At 42.3% G+C, this 22,553-nt stretch overlaps 1 protein-coding gene across 1 annotated transcript; it reads left to right on the forward strand.

Annotated features, from left to right (window-relative positions):
• Nucleotides 1-10,097: 10,097 nt before the first annotated feature.
• Nucleotides 10,098-21,593, forward strand: pnck (pregnancy up-regulated nonubiquitous CaM kinase). Its single transcript, XM_041273834.1, has 12 exons — nt 10,098-10,470; nt 11,037-11,134; nt 11,649-11,780; nt 12,377-12,451; nt 13,338-13,476; nt 16,127-16,250; nt 16,923-16,998; nt 17,456-17,568; nt 19,116-19,194; nt 19,955-20,042; nt 20,272-20,362; nt 20,808-21,593. Exons 2-12 carry the CDS (start codon nt 11,058-11,060, stop codon nt 20,819-20,821), a joined length of 1,008 nt encoding a protein of 335 aa, XP_041129768.1. The 5' UTR covers nt 10,098-10,470; nt 11,037-11,057; the 3' UTR covers nt 20,822-21,593.
• Nucleotides 21,594-22,553: the final 960 nt, after the last annotated feature.

A 22,553-nucleotide genomic window follows, 5' to 3' on the forward strand; every position in this document is an offset into this window, starting at 1 on the left:
ATTTTGTAAATGCACTCGAACCTCACCCCCTTCTTTTCATGTCACACAGATTAACACCACGTTAAAACCTCCGGACAACAGGAGTCATAGGGGGCGCCTGTAATTTCAGGGGTGCAAATCGTTTTGAAGATGGCCACTAAATATTTGGAAACTTTAGCACCAAGTAAGCCTAGTGGTGCTAAAGTTTCAATCCCTACCCTTTTATTTCCAAATATAAAGACACTGTGAGTGATCTAGCCTTCAGTACTGTAGATGGTTTGATGCTAATCCAGTCCAGAAAGCAGTACAGAGTCCAGAGAGACACACACGGACTACAGGTGCAAACGTAGAGGACATTTATTTTAGTAATCAAATGCTTCTTCAGACTGTAGATAGCCTAGTTCCACTGTTCCCTGCCACAACACGTGTCAAACTGTTAAGGACATCTATTGTTCAGCCTGCCAGTTCAACCCACTTTACTCTGTATAGAGAAATGTGATGATCATGAAGTGGACTAGCGAGTGAGAGAGTTTTGGGAATAGTGGAGAATAACTGGGAATAAGTAGGATTTTGAATTATGTGCTCAGTGAACTAGGCATATATTGTAAGATGGTAAGCATAATGACTTGTTTGATGGAAATTGGGTTATGGACAATTTTATAAGAACAGATCGACGTGAATAGTTAATTCTTATTTAAAATGATGTGTTTTCAGTTTAAATAGGTAGTTATATACACAATCCGAGTTCCTACAACTCCAGATCTCTGATCCTCCCTCGAAGGAGAAGCCTACCATCGCCTCGCAGTAGAAAAAAAACCTTGGCCATTATCTTAAATGTGCTGTTGACCGCCTGACGTAACTCAGTGTCGCGGAAGTTTAATACATGCACATTTGTGCTGTGGAAGCAAATAAAGGTTGATCCCTTAAAGTTTCAGTCAGACAATCTGTACAACTCAGCACCCTGCACGTTAACTGAGAGATAATCTACAGAGTGCTACACCCCATTAGCTGATGCAAACAACCTATGAACCTCACTTATCTACCACACTTGCTTTTAAAGATACAGTAACCAATTCGTAAAGTCTTATTAACCCACGGCAGGCAAATCAGTAACGCTGAACTGTGACCTACAGTGTCAGCCAATGTGTCCCTCTGGAAAAAAAAACGTTTTGGCTCTTCGGTTATTGTCACTTCAGTTATCCTGCTGACACTAGGAACCATTACACAGCTGTGTTAGCTCTATAATTAGCTTTTTTTTGGCTTGTCCCAGTTACTGATTTGTAATCACAATCTAGGCTTAGAAGCGTCTCTTCCAGCATGATCGGTGCTCGGTGGCTGCCTCCGATCGCGTTGGGGTGTGCGTTTCATTCTCTGGCACGCTTTGCTGTGTCTGTCACACGAAGGGTGCAAGAGAAAGCAGGCTCTCAACTTTAGAAACGCGCATTCTATCCAAGTCAGATATATTAATGCACTTAATCCCTTCATTTAGACCTCGTGGTTTAAACGTTTTCGAATGCCGTCGATGTTCTGAGTGCGAGAGCGGCACTCTTAATGAAATCAAAAGCATATTAAAAAAAAAAAAAACTACCTTCAATTGCTTTTGTTTTAGACTGTATATGTTCTACTGCATCAGTCCATTCTTGTTTCATTCTTGTTCTGCAGCAAGAGGCTTGTGAATTAGGCCTGTCTGCGCCTCCCCTAAATCCCATAAAGAGCTCTTTTATTTGAGTTTTAGTAAGTGTGGCATTGCCTCTGTCTCTCTTGCTTTCCTTGCCAGTTCCACTGACTTGTGTGTTGTGTTCATCACTAGCTATGCAGAGCCTTAAGCTTTTCTAAAAAGCTTTACAGAATCCCTCATCTATCCATTATAAAATTGCCTTGCTCTGTTGCCTTCAATATCGAATCCAGCCCACTTAATATCACTGTTGTTAATGCTGCTCCCTGCTTATTAAAATCACACTGAAATAACCTGGCCAGAATATAATACCAATAGGGACAAACTTCTGATAATAAAATCTATGCTATTCATTCAGCCTTTCAGATAATCATTGACCCGGGGTAGACCAGGAGAACATGCCAAACCCAATCTGGTCCTAATAATGTCCAGTCAATGTGTATTTTGAAATTTTCCATTAACCCAGGCTAACTCCATCACTGACGGCTTTTATTAATATTGTAAGCGTTGCCCGCAATTTAAAAATAACACACAGTGGATCTAAGTTTAGCGTAAAATTGCCCCGTGATTTTTTTAACAGCTGCATCAAGGGATTTCCCACACCAATAGCTAGGACTCACTGTGCGAGAGTCTGTCTTGTTGATTTCCATCAGCAGCGGATCTGGGAGCAAATCCATTTCAGTCAGGGCTGTCTGCTTGTCAGCTCCGATCAGGAATGCGGGCTGGCAGAACTCGATCTCTCCACACTGGTGGTGAAAGTCACCTACCGAGCGTCCAGGGCGAGAGAGTTATATTATACTGTCAGGGAAATATTAAAGGGTGGTGAATTCATTTATAAATAGCAACTGTAATGTGCAGCTGTAGATTGGACTGCAGACTGCAGATGGAACTGGCAGGCAGCCCCAGTTTGATAAGGGAACAAGGTGAGATTGAGTTTTACCCCTGTCTTTGGTGTGTGTGTGTGTGTGTAACATGCCTAGTGCTTGAAGGGCAAACTCTAGCACCAGGTCCTTGCACCTTCGCTGCTTTGCAAATGTGATTGATACCCCCTTTCACAAAATAGTCACTCAACACAGTGACACTAATACACACACACGTGGCACCCAAAAGCTCCCAAATCTATTTGTGGATTATGAGTAAGGATTCTTTTTTAGGGTTTTATTAGTTGTGTTTTTCGGTGCTTATTTTTGAGCTGTTTGAGTTTTATGTTAATCGTTTTTTTCAGGGCTTTCGTTTTGGCTCTACTGTATGAAAATAGTGTTTTCGGTGACTTTCCAAAATGCTTGAGTTTTTTCTGTCACAGTGTGTACAGTAACTGGGCAGTACTTGCACACTTGAGTTGCACCTTCTTTCCTTTGCTGTTTTCCACAGTGAAATCCCTCTGGTCACAGGCGCATTCCTCTGGAGTTTGTGTGTGGAGGCATTTTTGTATAATGTGCCAGTTTTAAATCCTCCATATCTTAACTAATACATCTTTAAATCCCGCTAACAAGCCTCCATTCCTGCTTGCAATCTTGTTTTAAATCTCGCAAGGGGAGTCTCCAGTAGAAATCAGGAATGTGCTGTCACTCAGTAGTTGGGGCGGGTTTAAAGTATTCAGAACGAATCAATGATAGATACAAGTCAGGAAGGCGGGACATTGCCCAGCTGCACTTGAGAATGTATTTATTATTATTTTTGTAGTAGTTTTTTTTTTTTTTAATGGGAAAAGGGTAAAGTCAACGTGAATTGATTCACCATTTCCACTGTTTTTTTCCGGTGTTTATTGGCTGTCCACCGATTTCATTTTTTTTAAATCAGTGTTTTATCCAGTTTTATCGGTTTAACTGAAAATCAGAATTCCTGATTATGAGTAATGTTGTATTGTACTTTGCATTGCCCATTTGCTGCAATGACGACAACACTGCAGGAATAAAATAGTTAAAGACTACAAACATTTTTTTACATTTCTGTTTGAAATCCTGCTTTTCAAAGATTCTGTTCAGTTTTGTTGTCCGGGGTATGATGGATCCTCCCTTCGGAATGTGAATGAAGTTGGGTAGCTCCGCCCATTAGTATCTGCTCAGACTCTCATTGGCTTAAGCTGAGGGAACACAGAGCCACTTTGCGGCTTGGAGCTTGGTTTCAGGAGACAAGGTTTCAGGCTGCTGCGCCGCACACCAGGCAGGGAGACTTGGGGTTTGATACAGTCGCCTCAAACTAGGTCACCTGGAACCAGGTTTCAAGCTGCTGTTCTTGAAAGAGGCTTTGTGTTCCCTCAGTTTTAGAATCGTGCATGCCTACTGTAAAAAACGTAGGAACCCTCAATATGTTTAGTGCTGCACTGTGGCATAACAGCTCACCTTGAAATTAATTGATCAGTCACAAAAAAAATGTAATTAAAAAAATATTTGCATCAGACAAACAACATTATTTTACTTCTTTGTGTATATACAGTACTGTGCAAAAGTTTTAGGCAGGTGTGAAAAAATGCTGTGAAGTAAGAATGCTTTCAAAAATAGACATGTCAATAGTTTATATTTATCAATTAACAAAATGCAAAGTGAGTTAACAGAAGAAAAATCTGCATCAAATCAATATTTGGTGTGACCACCCTTTGCCTTCAAAACAGCATCAATTCTTCTAGGTACAGTTGCACACAGTTTTTGAAGGAAATCGGCAGGTAGGTTGGCCCAAACATCTTGGAGAACTAACCACAGTTCTTCATTTATTCCCAGACAGACTCGATGATGTTGAGATCAGGGCTCTGTGGGGGCCATACCATCACTTCCAGGACTCTTTGTTCTTCTTTACGCTGAAGATAGTTCTTAATGACTTTCGCTGTATGTTTGGGGTCCTTGTCATGCTGCAGAATAAATTTGGGGCCAATCAGATGCCTTCCTGATGGTATTGCATGATGGATAAGTATCTGCCTGTACTTCTCAGCATTGAGAAGACCATTAATTCTGACCAAATCCCCAACTCCATTTGCAGAAATGCAGCCCCAAACTTGCAAGGAACCTCCACCATGCTTCACTGTTGCCTGCAGACACTCATTCGTGTACCGCTCTCCACCCCTTCGGCGAACAGACTGCCTTCTGCTACAGCCAAATATTTCAAATTTTGACTCATCAGTCCAGAGCACCTGCTGCCATTATTCTGCACCCCAGTTCCTGTGTTTTCGTGCATAGTTGAGTCGCTTGGCCTTGTTTCCACGTCGGAGGTATGGCTTTTTGGCCGCAAGTCTTCCATGAAGGCCACTTCTGACCAGACTTCTCCGGACAGTAGATGGGTGTACCAGGGTCCCATTGTTTTCTGCCAATTCTGAGCTGATGGCATTGCTGGACATCTTCCAATTGCGAAGGGAAGTAAGCATGATGTGTCTTTCATCTGCTGCAGTAAGTTTCCTTGGCCGACCACTGCGTCTACGGTCCTCAGCGTTGCCCGTTTCTTTGTGCTTCTTCAAAAGAGCTTGGACAGCACATCTGGAAACCCTTGTCTGCCTTGAAATTTCTTCCTGGGAGAGACCTTGCTGATGCAGTATAACTACCTTGTGTCTTGTTGCTGTGCTCAGTCTTGCCATGGTGTATGACTTTTGACAGTAAACTGTCTTCAGCAACCTCACCTTGTTAGCTGAGTTTGGCTGTTCCTCACCCAGTTTTATTCCTCCTACACAGCTGTTTCTGTTTCAGTTAATGATTGTGTTTCAACCTACGTATTGAATTGATGATCATTAGCACCTGTTTGGTATAATTGTTTAATCATACACCTGACTATATGCCTACAAAATCCCTGACTTTGTGCAAGTGTACCTAGAAGAATTGATGCTGTTTTGAAGGCAAAGGGTGGTCACACCGAATATGGATTTGATTTAGATTTTTCTTCTGTTCACCCACTTTGCATTTAGTTAATTGATAAATATAATCTATTAACATGTCTATTTTTGAAAGCATTCTTACTTTACAGCACAGTACTATATATATATATATATATATATATATATATATATATATATATATATATATATATATATATATATATATATATATATATATTGTCATTATATATCCATATGTTGTGTCTTACAGGTGACTTCTTGTAAAGATATGGGCTGCATTTGTATTCTTGTTGAGTTCTGTTTCATGGTTAAAACATCATAGCTTAATGTTCTGCTGCCCTCCTGTGGTTAAAAAGTGTTACTTCTAGCAGGATTTGGACAAAATATTAGACACGCCTTCAATGTGCTGCCCGGTTTATTATTTTGACATTTCCCTCAGGGAGTACAGACTGTGTAGGGAAGCAATTAGAAAGACATTTTTTTAGATTGTGAAAAGTGAGTCCAGCGAGGAGCAACCAGACTAAAACCAGGATTTAAAGGAATTGAGCGATGAAGAAGGAGGGAACTCCGTTTAGCCTAGAGCAAAGAAGAATGAGGGGCTTGATTGAAGACTTTAAAACCTTAAAAGGAGTTGACAAAGTTGGCCGATACTTTGAGCTTAGCACGGAGGCCAAGACCAGAAGATGCAGTTGAAAAGTGGAGTTAGAGAGAGAGAGAGAGAGAGAGGTAAGGGTATGGAATGGGCTACCTATGGTTACCCAGTCATGTTATTGAAACTGAATCACTGGGGCCTCTTTTTCTGATCTCAGAAAGCAAAACTAAGCAACATCATATCCTAGAACGAATAATGCCTTCCGTCACATGAGAGTAGATGTTAAAACTTTATGCTGATTTGAACTCTGCTCTCGCCAAGATAAGCACCAACTAAGACTTTACAGTAAACGAATGTGATCCATCTGGATCTCCATCCATTTGCGTTGTTTTCCATCTGATGATGTAGATATCCTTCTGTCTGGTGTTGATTGCTGAAGTGTAATGCTGGCTCCAGGGATCAGCTCATTTTGCCTCCCCAGCGCATCAATACACACACACCGGCTGCGATGCTGGCTCCGGGGATCAACCACAGTGTGGTCTCCCCAGCGCATCAGCATGACAACCGTCTGGATTGAGCTAAGTAGGGTACATCTCTGGGGTTATCAAGTGGGCACCTTCTGTCGGTCGATTAGCCCACGACACCTCAAGAGGGCTCAACAGTGATTCTGGCGTCCCAGCATCACCCCCCTCCATCCCCCACTCAGCTCAGCCCAGCTTACTTACCTGTACATCAGCGTTGCTTTCTTTCTGTTGTGCTTGAGATCCCCATCCAGAATCTTTCCGTCTCAACCACAGCCAGTTGCTGCTCCTTTCTGCTGCTTCAGATAAGTTCTTCACTGTGCGACGGAACTCTTGGCCACTGAACCCGACATCTCCGAGAAACCGGGTTGTAGAGTGTGCCACAAATCCTCGACAACCCACCTCCACTGGGTAAACCCGGACTCTCCATCCTCGCTGCTCCTCTTCAGCAGCTAGTTGAGTATCCTGAAGTTTCTTCCTCTCTTACGCCTCATCCACAGCATCCTCCCATGGCACTGTTAACTCTACCAGATGAATGGCTGATTTACACGACAAAGCGTTTTCCGAAAACTAATGTTTTTGGAAAACTGAATCAGAAAAATGATTTTCTTAAAAGGTCACTTTTCTGTGTTTACATGATTGACGATAGAAAATCTAATTAGAATTCAGCTGTATACATGGATTGAAGTTTTCCGAAAACACAGGATATTTTTGCACGCAATGTACTGTAGTAGCCTAGCCACAATCTGAAAACATTTCTGCGGTAGAACGGAGACCAATCCAATATAGTGCTTTATCCAAGTGTCAGGTCTTAAATTCCAAGATTCCTATCCTATACCTCGATTCAGATCCTCAACAGTCAGCCTTTCCAGCAGTTCATCCTCTTCTGTATTACCAGTTTCTTTTGCAGACATTATTTTAAATGTTCATATCATTTTAAAACTGGAAAACATTTGCAGCTTCACTATGAGGTATTAACAAATACATATGGACTTTAACAAATGTATTACTTTATCCCCAAAACTAGACAAATAGATGCATGCAGACTGTCTGCAGGTTATTATTATATTCTCTGTTTTCTAAAACCATGTGCAGGAGAAAAGGGTCAAAGTGTGCACATGTGCAGGATGCTATTTCAGTAAGTTTTCCGAAAAGTGTGTTTACATGATACACATTTTGTTAGTTTTCGGAATTTATTCAGAAATTTCTAGGTGCTGTTTTCCGAAAACTATTCCGATACATTTTCCAAAAAATCTGTGTTTACATGAGTTTTGATATCGGAATTAGTTTTCCGAAAAATATCGGAATTCTTACGCTCATGTAAACACAGTGAATGTCTGGTGGAAGGTTAGTGGTGGCAATCTCAGGTGGAAAAGTAAGCCGTTGACCAACATCTGCCAGCATCTTCCAGTCTCTAGCAGCTTCCAGTTGTCCTGGGCGAGGCTTGGTTTTAACACCTTTTCTTGATGGCTGCTGTCCTGGATGGAGGAATATTGTCTTTTGTGTGTAATGCTTTGATGGAACTGGTGGCAACTTATTGGTCAGGTTAAGCTTGTCTTCCAATGCAAAGGCCAAATATTGCAGCACCTGGTCATGGCGTCAAATAAACCGTCCTTGACCAAGACCTACCTTACACCCTGTCAAAATGTGCCTTAATATATTCTCCTGCTTTACAGCAAGAAATTTAAGTATGGGTAATTTAGAAGCCTCTTCATATCGCATGGTAATCCAATAACTAACAATTTGTTCTCTTCACTGATCTGCGATTAGATTCATTGCACCCAGCCAGCTTTCCTCCCTCACATATTAGATTGGACCCACGCTTGCATGACTCACCTGGCTTGCTTTTGCCAGACACTAGCCCCCATAGGGTGTAATGCAATTCTTTCCTGCGACCTGATTGGCAAACAGACCTGAATCAGATTTTTGCCTAACAAGGATCGCAGTGCAGACCAGACCCTCTGAAGGTATGCACTTTAAAAGCTTTGTAAATACTGTTGCGTTGGCTTATATTAGACACGTCAAGGAGATTAAGAGCAGTTGGGTTTGTAAGCAGAGGTGCCTGGTAGCTGTTTAGTGAACATGCTTTTGTTAATTCCACAAGGGGCGAGGATTTTAAATAAAACCAAATGAATGTTTTTGCGAAGTTAACTTCCTACGTTTTTGCAGCAGCTTTCATCCAAACTGACATATTTTTGACATGACAGGGTCCGACATCAGACTGGAAAGGGAAAATTGTAATGTCGGACCTGGTCTAACATAGGACCGCAAAGGGTTAAAAAGGTCTGAGCTGAGCTGAGGTTTCTTGAGTTTTGGTTGTTTTTTGATGTTAGAGAGGGCTTGCCGAGATGTAGCCTCAGGGGGGGAACCAACACATCAGGCCATGTCCTGACCAAGTTTCATCACAGACAAGCTGTTCAATAGATATATCAATCAATCAATCAATCTTATCTTTATTTTATATAGCGCAGAGTGCTTTACAAGATGCAGTAAAAACAAGAAAATCCATAATACTTTAAATACAGAGAAAATGCCCAATACATGATATACAGTAAAAAACAATGCGTAACATATTAAATACAGTGGAAAGTACATAATACATGATAGTAGCATAATACATGAAATAGATACAGTCAGTGTGGGGTCTTCACTGGTGTTTACACAGCGCTGGCTCTGGCGTTAGGTTAGAGAAGCAAAGCCGGCTAGCACTATTTCTCCTCATCGCTCTACAGCGGCACCTACTAGCCAGGCGCCTCGCAAGCATAAACACCTGCAGGGCTTGTCCTCCAGGCGGCGGTAGCGCATCAGCTGTGGAGCTTCTGGGTGTAAAGAGGTGATTGGCTTGCCTTCAGTTCTCATTATTTATTATTATTATTATTATTATTATTACGAAATTATACACACAGCTATTTTAACCCTTCGCGGTCCATTTATTCAGCGCCTGTCTGGCGTGTCAGGTCCAATTTAAGGTGTTTAAAAGTAATTTTATTCACAGTAAAACAGGTTTAAAAGGTTCTGCATATCAACAGGACACTCAGTACTGCATCTGCAGCTAAGCCCCACCCCTTATTCTCTGTATTTTTCACATACCTCTTTATAGACGTGCATACTGATAAATCCTCTCCTGATCACTCGTTTTATCACCAAACTCCTCAATAATGTGATCCGAGTCATTATTTTATTACTATAACATCTCAAAGCTCTGCAGATGTCTGTGATATTCTTTGAGCACTGGATGCAGAAGCAGCTCTCTCCTTTGTTTGTGTCCGTGTTATCTCTGGTGCAGGGGCTGTGTGTGTTGCTCAGACATGCCCCTTTTTTTCGGCTCCTATCGGTCTCACTCGGCCATTGAACGGTTTTCTCGCCTTTTACCGGAGAAAAAACGACTGGAGACCTGTGCTTGACGTCTTTTTGATGATGTCGGACAGGGTCCGGCATCGGAGCGGAAAGGGAAAATTGTAATCTCGGACCTGGTCTGACACAGGACCGCAAAGGGTTAAAAAAGCTCTGAGCTGAGCTGAGGTTTAAAAACTCTTTATGACGTGTTGCATTTCTCACAGGATAAACAGATTCTGTACTGTGGGTATACCAAACCAGAATGCCTATAGAAGTATGCACCTCCCTCCCCCTCCCACGGTGCCACAGTATTCCCTGGGATTCTGTGTGCACTGGCTCTTTAAGAGTCAGCTTGCTTGTGGCATATGAGTAGGAAGACAAGGTCGCTGGTGAAATAAAGAATAAAAAGAGAGCGAGAGAGAGAGCGAGAGAGAGAGAAAGAGAGAGAGAGAGAGAGAGAAGAGAGACGGAGAGAAAGACCAAGACCAAGACTAACGGGCTTAAAAGGAGCACTCTGAACATAGAAGCGAAACCCTAAACGACAAAGCAGGTACTGGTGCCCTCATTAAAATCTGTCAGGGGTTAGGCGCTGCAGATGGGTAATGAAATAAAGCAGCGTTTGACCTAACCTGATTGTGACTGGTCTTCACACACAGATAGTAAGTGGTGAGTCTCAGAGGGGACTCAGTCTAGCATTGTAATGCAGAGAGTAGCATTATGCAGTGGTGTAATGTTAGTGTAGTGTTTCTCTAATGGCATTTTCTCAGTATAGGCTTGTATATAAGAATTGGAAATGGATTTTAAAATTGGAATTGGAAGCAGGAATTGACTTTGTGCCGTGCTGTCCGAAGATCGAAGCAAATATTAGTGTGTTAACAGCTTATCGATTCACTTTTCCTCTTCGTTAAGTATGTCTAGTGACTGATGAGTATCCTGATATTGATCAGGTTAGATTGATAATATATCCTTATTAGATGTATTGATAAGGTAAGGCTGATGAGATGAATCAGATATCGATAACGTAAGGTTGAGAAGATTGATCAGATATATTGATTGCATCTTGTAAAGCGCTTTGTGATTGGCGCTATATAAAATCGATTGATTGATTGATTCCAGATCCCCGTCTCGTGAGTTAAGATGCCTCTTCTAAAAGACGGCCAGAAGAAGACTGAGGATATCACTGCAGTCTACGACATGAAGGAGAAGCTGGGGGAGTGAGTAGCAGCCTTTCCCCTTGCAGTTAATACAAAACCATCTGCAGTGAATGGCAGTGCAGGCGGTGGAGCTGCAGTAAAGGGCAGTGGGAGCACAAGGGCAGCTACGATGGGATGAGGCTGCCATTGGCAGAGTGGGATCGCACAGTATGCTAACCTTGCCTCTACCAAGAATCTTAAGCAGCAGTGCAGACAGTCAGGCATGTTATGATGTGATTATAGTAATGAGATTTATTTCAGATATGATTTAGTGCCACTGTCTGTCTCGCTGTTGCTATTGAAGTTAATTCGGGTAGAGCATAGTTAGCATTCTGTGATCCCATTCTACCAATGCCAGACTCACCCCCATTGCAGCTGCACTGGTGGTACCGTTGCCATGGTAGTGCCACTGACTGCATTGCATCTGTAGCGCCACTGTCTGTCTGCATTGCCACTGTCTGTCTGCATTGCCATTATAGTGCCACTGTCTGCATTTCCATTTATTGAAGAGTGTTTTTGTTTTGTATTCTTGCAGAGGCTCGTTCTCTGAAGTGAGGCTGGCTCAGGACCGGCGCACACAGAAGCTTGTAGCTGTGAAGTGCATCCAGAAGAGGGCGCTAAAGGGCAAGGAGGCCATGCTGGAGAATGAGATCGCTGTCCTTCACAAGTTAGTGCCAGCTCTGTACTGATAAAGCTTTGGTTCATTTAAAGTTGCAACTTGAATTAAGAGCCTGTCAGTGACTGGATTCTACAGCTACAGCCAAAGATTTTAGGATTGAGACATGTATAAAATATATATATATATATATATATATATATATATATATATTTATCATATCATATATATAAATAATTCTAAATAAGATATATATATATTCTAATATAATTTATAATATTTTTATATCATAATCTATAAAACATTAGTATTGATGTTTTTTACCGGAAGATATGAGCTCGGTATTCTGGCGTTCATAGTACAGTTAAAATTTGCTACTCATGTTAAACTTTACTGTGATGACAAGTCAAAATTGTCAAACAGTCAAAAAGTCTTTCAAGTCGTAGGAAATCTCCAAAGCGGTGTGCAATTCAATATGTTAACGTGACATTATCCAGCAGCTTTCATTAGACTCTAGGAAGCTAAATTAGTTCCAACAGGGCGATGCAAAACTTTTGGCCAGAGCTGTACATACAGCCATTTGTTGATAATGACGAACAGTTTTTCACCCAAACAGCGATTTTCTTTTTTTTTTTTTATGCCTGCAGAATCAAACACGACAACATCGTCTCCCTTGAAGAGATCTACGAAACCCCCTCAGAACTGTGTCTCGTGATGACGCTGTGAGTACCCTTTGGAATGCTCAGGGGTTGCTACGGAGATAACCCCAAGCCGTTGTTATAGTTAGGTATTCCACACTTTTTTATTGAATGGTAAAGACAATTGCCCGAGTGCCGCCCGGGGGGCTTTGGAGGACAGCGCATGTTCGTCTTCGCCTCTCCCGAGTCAGCCTGAGCGGTGAGCTGAGCCTAAAAAAAATTATTGGAAATAATAAAAATAATGAATGAAATCACCAAACACTGCCCCCCTACACTGTGTTAACATGACCTAATCTCGGTAGATTTCGTCACCATTTGTTACATGCTTAAAAAACCATTGGGGGAAAAAAAAAAACCTTCTCAGTCATTTTGCCAGAAAATGGTGAGCGATTTATCAGTCTGGATTTGGGACTAGTGGATTGAAAACGAGCTGCAAACTAAATGTTTAAATAATACATTATATAACTAATGTCAGTGTAATTTTGTTTCGCTGATCTTAACAAAAATCGGTGTTGTAAAGCTGGAGCATGACGTCACTTTGTTTCTTGGAACTTGGTTTCAGGCCACCTTTTCAATCAAGTTTCAATTCGTTTTTCCTGCAGTTGTTTGTGATCTTTATTTAGCAAAACGGTGGTTCAGGCAGGGAATTCGCTTTTAAGCGAGATTAAAATCATAAACATCCCGCATTTTCAGAACATTCATCAGCCTCTCCACTATCAGCAAACTAAATTATGGGGAGCGGTACCTCAAAGGGCAAAGACGTGACATAATTGTGTTTTCCGAAATATTGTTCTCTGCCAGGTTTCTGACTGAACCAGGTTTCAAGCCGCTGCTCCTGAAAAAGCCGCTTTTGTATTCAGCTTCATTTTTTCCCGTCGTCGTTTGTGATCTTCCTTTGTTCCTGGGGCAGGGTGACAGGAGGCGAGCTGTTGGAGCGAATCCTGGAGCGCGGGATGTACACGGAGAAGGACGCCAGCAGTGTGGTTGGACAGGTCCTGGACGCGGTGCGGTATCTTCACGACATGGGCATCGTCCACAGGGACCTCAAGGTATGGACAAGAAACCATAAGGGGGGTTTGCGTTCCTGAAGTGAAGTTTTGCAGTGGCTTGCGCACATTACATACAGTAATAGAGGGGTTTCAGTGAGTTACAGGAAAATAATTCCATCTAGGGTTTCTGTGACATCATAAACTAAGAGAGCGAAGCGGAGTTTCTAAACTGTCACAGAAACCCGAGATGGGATTGTTTTCCTGTAACGCACTGAAGAGGCCCGTCTCTTATTTTTTGTAATGCACGGATCCCCTTGTGATGCTGATATTAAAGAAGACGAGGTTCAGCGGGACAGTCGGGTGTTTTTTTCAGCGTCGTGTTTCAGGGCTGTGCAGACGTTCTGTGTCGTTATCCGTTAGCACTTCGGCTTTATTTGGGTGATCTCCTTTACCTTGTTTTAATTTCCTGCTCCTCTCCAGTTTCTCTGAGATACGAATTTACCAGCTTTACATGTTTTTTTTGATTTTTTTTAACGTATTCTCATTTTGTTGATCATTAGTGAACATTTCTGTACTGTGGGTGTTTGTCGAGTGATTGAAAACGAGACATTTTATGTTTGAATTGAAAGTGATGCTCTCGAGGAGTTGAATGGGTTCTGTTGAGGAATTATCACTTTTTAACATCACTACTGTGGTGTTATGTCTATTTTTTAGAATGGATCAGGATGCAAATATAGCCTTCATCCATGTATTTTATATAATTATATATATATATATATATATATATATATATATATATATATATATATATATATATATATATATATATATATACAGTGCCGTGAAAAAGTATTCTCCCTGTCTGATTTTCTGCATTTTTGCAAATTCTCACATTGAATTTTGTCAGATCTTTTTGTGGGTTGTAGTCGTATATAGAGGGAGTGTGGAAGGGGTGTGGGTAATTCACTGACTAGGAGACAGACAGGTGTACTTGAAAACACCACACAGGTGCCCAGTTTTATTTGCAAACAGTTCTTGCTTTTTCCGGCAGTGGGCACTGTTGACCGTGGGCTGCCTATCAACGATGATAGACAGCACCACGGAAATACCACAGCTGGTACGTGAACAGCAAGTGCACTCGCAGGTGCACAAAGAAATAATAATGAAAACAGAAGGCGAAAAGAACAATGGAAAATAAAACAGTAATAAAACTACAAATAAAAGGTGCTGCACTCGGCAGCGTTATCCCGGTCTTCGATACCCGCACGACCCGGATCACCGTCCTACTCTGTAGGCTAACTAGCCTGCTCTTTTACAATACGCCGGGGTCTGCCCAAGGGTTCCCCGCTCTCTCTGTCTCGCTATGAAACTCTTTGTTTCGCCTGATTCCCGGTCCTGGATCAGAGCTTCCGCACTCTCGTTGCGTCTAAGTGGGCAGACCTGAGGAAATAGCAGAGCATTTTTTTATAGGGCTAGCAATCTGCCAAGACTCGCCTCTCAGCCATTCAGAGAGGGAGAAAGTCCACACACCCACTTTCCCACCTCCCCGTGTCACTGCCATGACTCACAGGCGGTTGTTGGATGACTGTCGCCCTCTTCCTGCAGCCCGTGAACACGCCAGCAGAGTCAGCACAGATCTCTCCCTGTTACAGGAAGTCTGAGAGAAAAAATGACACCAAAGTTTGGTGCTTCTTTCATTTGTTTGGTGTGCAAGGTAATAAAGCATGCAATCTTCAGGTATGAAAAAGTTACTGCCCCCCCTAGTTAACTCAACCACATTAAAGGGATAATTAGGGTCAGCTGTTTGAATACTTTGGTTAACAATCAGGCCTGATTTGGGCCAGCCCTGCCCAGTATAAATCTGACTAACTTTGGCCCTTACCATCAGAGTGAAGTTGTCAGCACACAGGTTCTAGAGGCACATTGTGCCACGATCAAAAGAAATTCCTGAAGAAGTTGTTGATGCCTATCAGTCTAGAAAGGGTACAAAGCCATTTCTAAGGCTCCACCAAACCACAGTCAGAGCCATATTGTCCAAATGGAGGAAGTTTGGGACAGTAGTGAATCTTCCCAGGAGTGGCAGTCCTGCCAAAGAGCAAGGCGTAAAATTGTCCAGGAAGTCACAAAGTACCCTAGTACAGGGATTCTCCAACTCACTCCTGGGGACCGAGTTTGAGAAGCCCTGCTTAGAACAACATCCAGGGATCTGCAGGCCTCTCTCATCTTGGCTAAGGTCAGTGTTCATGACTCCATCATCAGGAAGACGCTGGGCAAAAATTGGAAAAAAGTGGAACTTTTGACTCATCTGTCCATAGAACATTGTTCCAGGACTCTTGAGGATCATCCAGGTGCTTTTTGGCAAACCTGAGACAAGCATTAATGTTCTTCTTAGTGAGCAGTGGTTTCTGCCTTGCTACTGTGCCATGAATCCCATTCTTGCCCAGTGTCTTTCTGATGGTGGAGTCATGAACACTGACCTTAGCCAAGATGAGAGAGGCCTGCAGATCATTATTCATCAGCTTTCATTGGACTCTATGAAGCTGAGTGAGTTCATTCTATATAGAGGGTGTGTGATTCAATATGTTAACAAGGGAACATTATTCAGCAAGTTTCATTCGACTTTGTGAAGCAAAATGAGTTTGTTCTCTAGGCCAGAACTTTTGGCCACGGCTGGATCTCTGTTTTCTTTTGCTTGTTTCTGTGTTTTAAGCCTGAGAACTTGCTGTACGACACTGCATTCGAAGACTCCAAAATTGTCATCAGTGATTTTGGACTGTCCAAAATGGAGGACCAGGGAGTGCTGTCCACTGCGTGCGGGACACCTGCTTATGTAGGTGAGGACTCACAAACTACACTCTCCAGGGGACCGGGGTCAATAAGAAGGGAAATCAGCCCACAGGCGACTGCCAAAAATGAAATGTCTCCTGTGGGAGTTTCATCTTTAATGGAACTATTGTCTTGTGGTTAACAAATGATCAAATACCTTTTCAGTTGATGTCTGCGGAGTGTTCTGTGAAGCATCTTGTGTGTTTAGTTATTTGTATTAATGATGGCTTACAGAAATGTAAATCAAGTACATGTAATAATAGTAATAATCTTTATTTTTATATAGCACCCTCACAAAGTGCTTTACAAGATACGAGACTAGGGTGTGTGAACTATGCATCAGCTGCAGAGTCACTCACAACAACGCCTCACCCCAAAGACGCAGCACAAGGAGGTTCAGTGACTCGCTCAGGGTCACACACAGCGAGTCAGGGGCTGAGCTGGGATTTGAACCTCCTGGTTACAAACCTGTTTCTTTAACCACACAGACCACACTTGTCAAGTATTGTTGTTAGCAAATTCTTTAGAAACTGTTAGACAAAATCATCCCGTCACACCACATGTGATGGGGGGGATGGTGGGGGGGGTGGAAGGGTACAAGTGCGGCATTGTCGATCTGCAACCAGAGAGGGTGCGGTATCTTTCCACTCATCCTTGCGTGTCTGTTTATTTGCTTTCAGCTCCAGAGCTGTTGGAACAGAAGACTTATGGGAAGGAGGTGGACTGCTGGGCTGTGGGAGTCATCACCTATATTCTGTAAGGGAACCAGCTTTAGTGTTTGTGCAGATGGAGCTACCAGCTGTCCCTCGTTATCGACAAGGCTTTGTTTTCTCACCGAGCCCAGGGATTTACAATAGAAAAACCTGCTTTTTATAAAGTGTTACAGGATAAAGTGTGAACAAAAGCCACTTTTGCTTTGCTGTATCACATGTAGAAGGCATGCATGAATGAACACTTCTCAAAGTCCACTAAGAGGTTATGAGTGCACGCCTTATACATGCGATCATTCGTTACAAAGGAACGTGCAACGAACACGGGTGATTAAACCCGCGTGAATTAACAAGGGGCTGAATTCAAAATGAACGGCTGCAGAACTCTGAGGAGGAGATATTCAGGTGTTATTCCTGCCGAGCTCAGCAGGGATCTGTTAGGGTTTCTGTGGATGTTGTTTTAAAGCACTTCCACCTCGTGCGGTTTTGCGTGTCTCTTTTAGGCTGTGCGGCTACCCTCCCTTTTACGATGACAACGACACGGAGCTGTACAAGCAGATTGTGAAGGCAGAGTATGGGTTTGACTCGCCATACTGGGATGACATTTCAGAATCGGGTAAGTTGTTCAAGAGCAGCTTCAGAGCTACAATTGTAACTTGAAGGAATAAAACTCGGGCCTTTGGGCATATTCAAGCAGATAGGTTTTTCTTTATTACACACTGCTTGCTAGGCTCAGTAGACTGAAGAACGGAAGACATAACCTTTTAACAGGGGTCCTGTAGGAGGAGTGAAGCGACGCGGTGGGAGTTCCCGAGCCCCTGGATAGGTTCTAGCAGCAAGACAACATGAGCACGCAAGCCAATAAACTACAAGTTACAATGGTGCTTCTCCCAGGGGCAAAACAGCAAGACAGTGACAGGTGATAGACAGAGGACCCAGTTGTTCAGGTATGGAATTCTTCCATCCAATAAGGAGCCAGCCTTAGATCTTACTCCCAACTTCCCTATGCCATCTGTGTCCTTGTACCTTGAGAAACAAGTATTGCACCAGGAAAGGAGGAACACCTTATCCTTCCTGGTACCAGTGCAAGAGACGCCACCTGCAAGAGACCCACACATTCCAGAAGCGGCACCGTGCTGCTGAGAACAGCATAGGAAGATTCACTGAAGGCCGTTACTATGCCAACGGCAAAGTTCTAGGGAGAAAATCTGAGAATGACATGAGAGAGTTTAAGAATAATGCGAATTTAACCCTTCATAATTAGAATGACAATTAAAATTATGCTGCGGTAATTACAATTAGAATTACACTAACCAGCATTCCAGCTTAACATCGCGCTGCAAAATAACCCAGCAATACCAATCAGAGGCACAAATACAGACGCTCACTGTAGAAGCTTTTTTTTTTTTTTTTTTTTTTTTTTTTAATCGTCTCGTCGTTTTTACCCCGGTTTTCTCCCCAGTTTAGTGTGTCCAATTATTATCTGTGTCCTTGACTCACCGATCGCAACCCCCCCCTGCTGGCGACTCGGGGAAGGGAGGCTGGAGCACGCGTCCTTCGAAACGTGCTCCTGCCAATCTGTCATTTTTCGCACTGCGAGGCCACCAGACCTATAGTGCCGGAGAACAACACAGATCTAGCAGCTCCTCTGCAGGACCACAGGCGCCCTGTCGGCCACAGGGGTCGCTGATGCTCAGTGAGACGTGGATTCCCCTGCTGACCTAAGCCCTCCTTACCAATCGCTCGGCCGATTGTGCGCCACCCCCTAGGAACTCCCGGTCGGCTGTGACACAGCCTGGACTCGAACCTGTGATCCCCAGGCTATAGGGCACACCCACGTGGAGCACTTTTGCTGGATGCTCCACTCGGGAGCCCTAGAATTTTTTTTTTTTTTTCATACAGCTGGGATCACTAAAAGAATACAAGCCATTCAGCTTTCTTTGATTAAAAAAATATATATATATTAAAAAAATTAAAAACAGCCCTGTGTTTTGTTTAAAACAAAAATGTTTCTAGTAAAAATTACCCCTACTTGCTTTGAAATCTGCCTCACCTCTGTCTGAATGTATTTGTTGGTTCACTGATTTTGCCTTCTTTATAATCTTTCTGTATTTTGTACTTATTTGTATTAGATAAAACTGAGACTTTTTTTCTGCCCTCCAGCAAAAGATTTCATCAGTCACTTGTTGCAAAAGGACCCAGAAAAGCGTTATACTTCTGAGCAAGCACTACAGCACCCATGGTAAGAATAATAAAAACAAAACAAAAAAAACTAAAAAACTCTTTCCTGCTGTTTGCTTTGCCTTTGTTGCGGCCTGTGTATCTGTGTTATATTTTGAAACTAATTCCTGCCTCTCTTGAGATTTTAAATCATCACCTTTCTCGTCGTTTACTCGGGCGCGCTCGCCAGGAAAGAGAACATTTCTCTGCTAAGGATCTGCTAACAGCTGGAACTTGACACACGCTGATGTTTCCAAGAAGATTTTTTTTTTCTCTTAGCAAACTTTTTAAAGCCACAGTATACTAAAGCTATAGTATACCATAACCAACATTATTATTATTATTATTATTAATAATAATGAGTCATTTAGCAGACGCTTTTCTCCAAAGCGACTCACAGAGACTAGGGGGGGTGAACTCTGCATCATCAACAACTGCTGCTGCTGCAGAGTCACTTCCAATAAGACCTCGTTTGTTTTACGTCTCGTCCAAAAGACGGAGCACAAGGAGGTTAAGAGACTTGCTCAGGGTCTCACACACACAGTGAGTCAGTGGCTGAGCCTGGTTTTGAACCTGGAACCTCCTGGTAACAAAACCCCTTTCTCAAACCACTTGACCAGTAAGCCTCCTTTTAAACGTGCATCAACCAAGGCTTGAGAATCAAATTCGATACCTCTCGTTTGCACCAGCATCATTATGGCCGTTCCCCCTTTAAAGGGGCCCTAGGTCACGTTTAAGTGCAATTCTGTAGGATGACAAACCTTGCCCTTTGACCCCTATAGGATTTCAGGTGGCACTGCCCTAGAGAAGAATATTCAAGTCTCTGTGAGTGAACAGATTCAGAAGAACTTCGCCAAGAGTCAGTGGAAGGTGAGTTCATGTCAACCAAATCATATAGACTGATTCCCACCCCCACTTAATTATCACTTCGGGAAATAAAGCCATGAGTAAATTGCTGTGGGATATTTGAATGATCTGAATACAAAGTATGACACACAGAACAACATCTACGACAGGGATGGCAGTAAGACTCTGACTGCATTGCAGTTTTATCCATTCCAGTTTTTTCAAATTGAATTTTCTTCAAATTTTTCTGCAGCGTGCTTTCAATGCCGCAGTCATTGTCCGTCACCTGAGCAAGAAAACGCAGGCCAGCGCTGAGGAATCACAAGAGGAGGAGAGCGGAACAGGTAAAAGCACAGCACAGTGTAGCAAAGCACAGTGAAAGCAGGGTAAAGCATTGTAAAGCACAGAAAGTTATGGTAAAGCATAGGGAAGGATTGTAAAGCACAGGGGTCTGATAAAGCATAGGGAAGCATTGTAAAGCACAGAGAGGTCTGGTAAAGCATAGGGAAGCATTGTAAAGCACAGAGAGGTGTGGTAAACTAATCCTTGTAAAGGTTGCTCTTAGTACATACTGTAATATTTGACATTCAATTTTCAGTAGAATTTTTTTGTTTGTTTTAGAGGGCGTTTTTTTTTAACCCAGGGAGTGAAACACTAAATGTTGTCTTCAGAAAAAGATTTTCCGTTTCCATAGAAACACCGCGGGGGGTCGCAGTGGCTTGATAATCACGCGGGCAACATTTATTTATTTATTTATAATAAAATAAGCTTTCTCTGTTTGTATTCCAGCTAGCTCCATCTGAAGACATCGGCAGCCTTCAAAAACGACAAAACCATGTGGGCCAGTGTTAAATTAGTGATGTATTAAAAATGTGTAGTAATTGCACAGTGGCTTTTACTTCTGTTAGATGGTTAATCTCACCTGTATTACATGTGTCTGTGGCAGACAGTTAGAAATGCAGAGGAAAGTGCAGTGTGTGAGTTAATGTCATGCTACACCAAATTATCACCAAGATCATAAGAAGTTAAGGGGGCGGCGAAAACATCAATTAAATATTCAGCTGTTGTTTCTTGTAATCTTGGTTAGATCCCATATTGTACACTTTGAATCAGACCTGAGGTGAATTGGAATTCTAATGAAAATGCCAATCACGGCAAAATTGTTAATTGAAATTGTAATTAGTTATTTTTGCAAAGCTAGTTTGATCAATTACAATTGTGCTTCTCTAATTACCCTGACAAGTTACATGTGTTTAACGCAGTTTACTCTAAATAACCCAATTAATAATCACAGGTACAAATACAGAAACATAATAGAGAGCACCAATGTATTTCAAACAAACCGGTACATTTAAAAGTGGTTGAAAATACAAGAGTAATGATAATGCTTGATTGAACTGCAATCGATCAGTTAGGTGGCAAACATTATAATTTCAATGAATTACAAATGGAACGATTACAGCTGTGACCCCAGCTCTGCACTGTACAACAAGACGTGTTTTATTGAAATGTATTGCAAGTGCTGTATGTGTATAACTCGATATAAAAAAAACAAAACCATCAATAAAGTAATTGATTACCATGCCTGCTTCTTGTTCGTCTGTTGATTTCTAGAATACGTCTGTAAAGAAATATATTTTGCACTCGCATTGTATTACGTAAGGGTGGCATGGTGGCATGGTGGCATGGTGGTTAGCGCTGCTGCCTGACAGCACCAGGGTCCTGGGTTCGATTCTGGTCTAGGGGTTGGAGTTTGCATGTTCTCCCCATGTCTGCGTGGGGGTTTCTCCAGGTACTCTGGTTTACTCCCATAGTCCAAAGGCATGCTGTTCAGGTTAATTGCTCACTCTAAATTGCCCTGTATGTGGTGCCCTGCAATGGACTGGCATCCAGTCCAGGGTGTAGTCCCACCTTGTGCCCTGTGTCTGCCAGGTTGGGCTCCAGCTCACTGTGGATTAAGCAGTTATCGATGATGGATGGATGGAATATATTTCATTAGATGTAGAACAAGTATACATGTAATTGCTATATGTTTGACTTCTACAATAAATCTAGCATTCTCTTTCATTCAGATTCCAAATGCTGTTCTCTGTAAGAAAACCTCACAACAGCTCCCACTGACAGCACAGCACCACCTGCCACTGAAATGACCACTCTTCCCTCCAACAGCAGTCTGACTAGTGTCCTTTAAAGGAGTGTTGTTTTTGAAACTTTGCTTAAAGCCTGTTTAGGTTTTATAAGGGCAGCCAGTCCAGTTGACTCTGTTTCACTTAGCGAGCAGCGCATTCTGTATAGAGAACGGGCCAGTCACCACTCGAATCCCTTTTTACAGTCTTAAATGGTTTATCTTTTTAATGCCTCTGGCGTCTAGTGAGCGACCTAAACGTCTTTATCCACTTTCACTAGGATTTTAATGAATGTCTAGAAACAAAACAGATCAACGGTGAAGTTGCAATGCGTATCTCACAGGTCAGGTAATCATGTTAATTTTTAATACATTATTTGCTAGCATCTTGGTTTACTTTCGTCGTTCAA

Source organism: Polyodon spathula, chromosome 16 (genome assembly GCF_017654505.1).
Source record: "Polyodon spathula isolate WHYD16114869_AA chromosome 16, ASM1765450v1, whole genome shotgun sequence".
Lineage (NCBI taxonomy): Eukaryota > Metazoa > Chordata > Actinopteri > Acipenseriformes > Polyodontidae > Polyodon > Polyodon spathula.

What these genes read in the sequence shown, in the direction of transcription:
- pnck (XM_041273834.1), top strand. Translation starts at nt 11,058, where the DNA reads ATGCCTCTTCTAAAAGACGGCCAGAAGAAGACTGAGGATATCACTGCA. An exon ending in GAGATCGCTGTCCTTCACAA is followed by an intron (nt 11,781 to 12,376) that starts GTTAGTGCCAGC and finishes TTATGCCTGCAG; the next exon opens with AATCAAACACGACAACATCG. An exon ending in GGATGACATTTCAGAATCGG is followed by an intron (nt 17,569 to 19,115) that starts GTAAGTTGTTCA and finishes TCTGCCCTCCAG; the next exon opens with CAAAAGATTTCATCAGTCAC.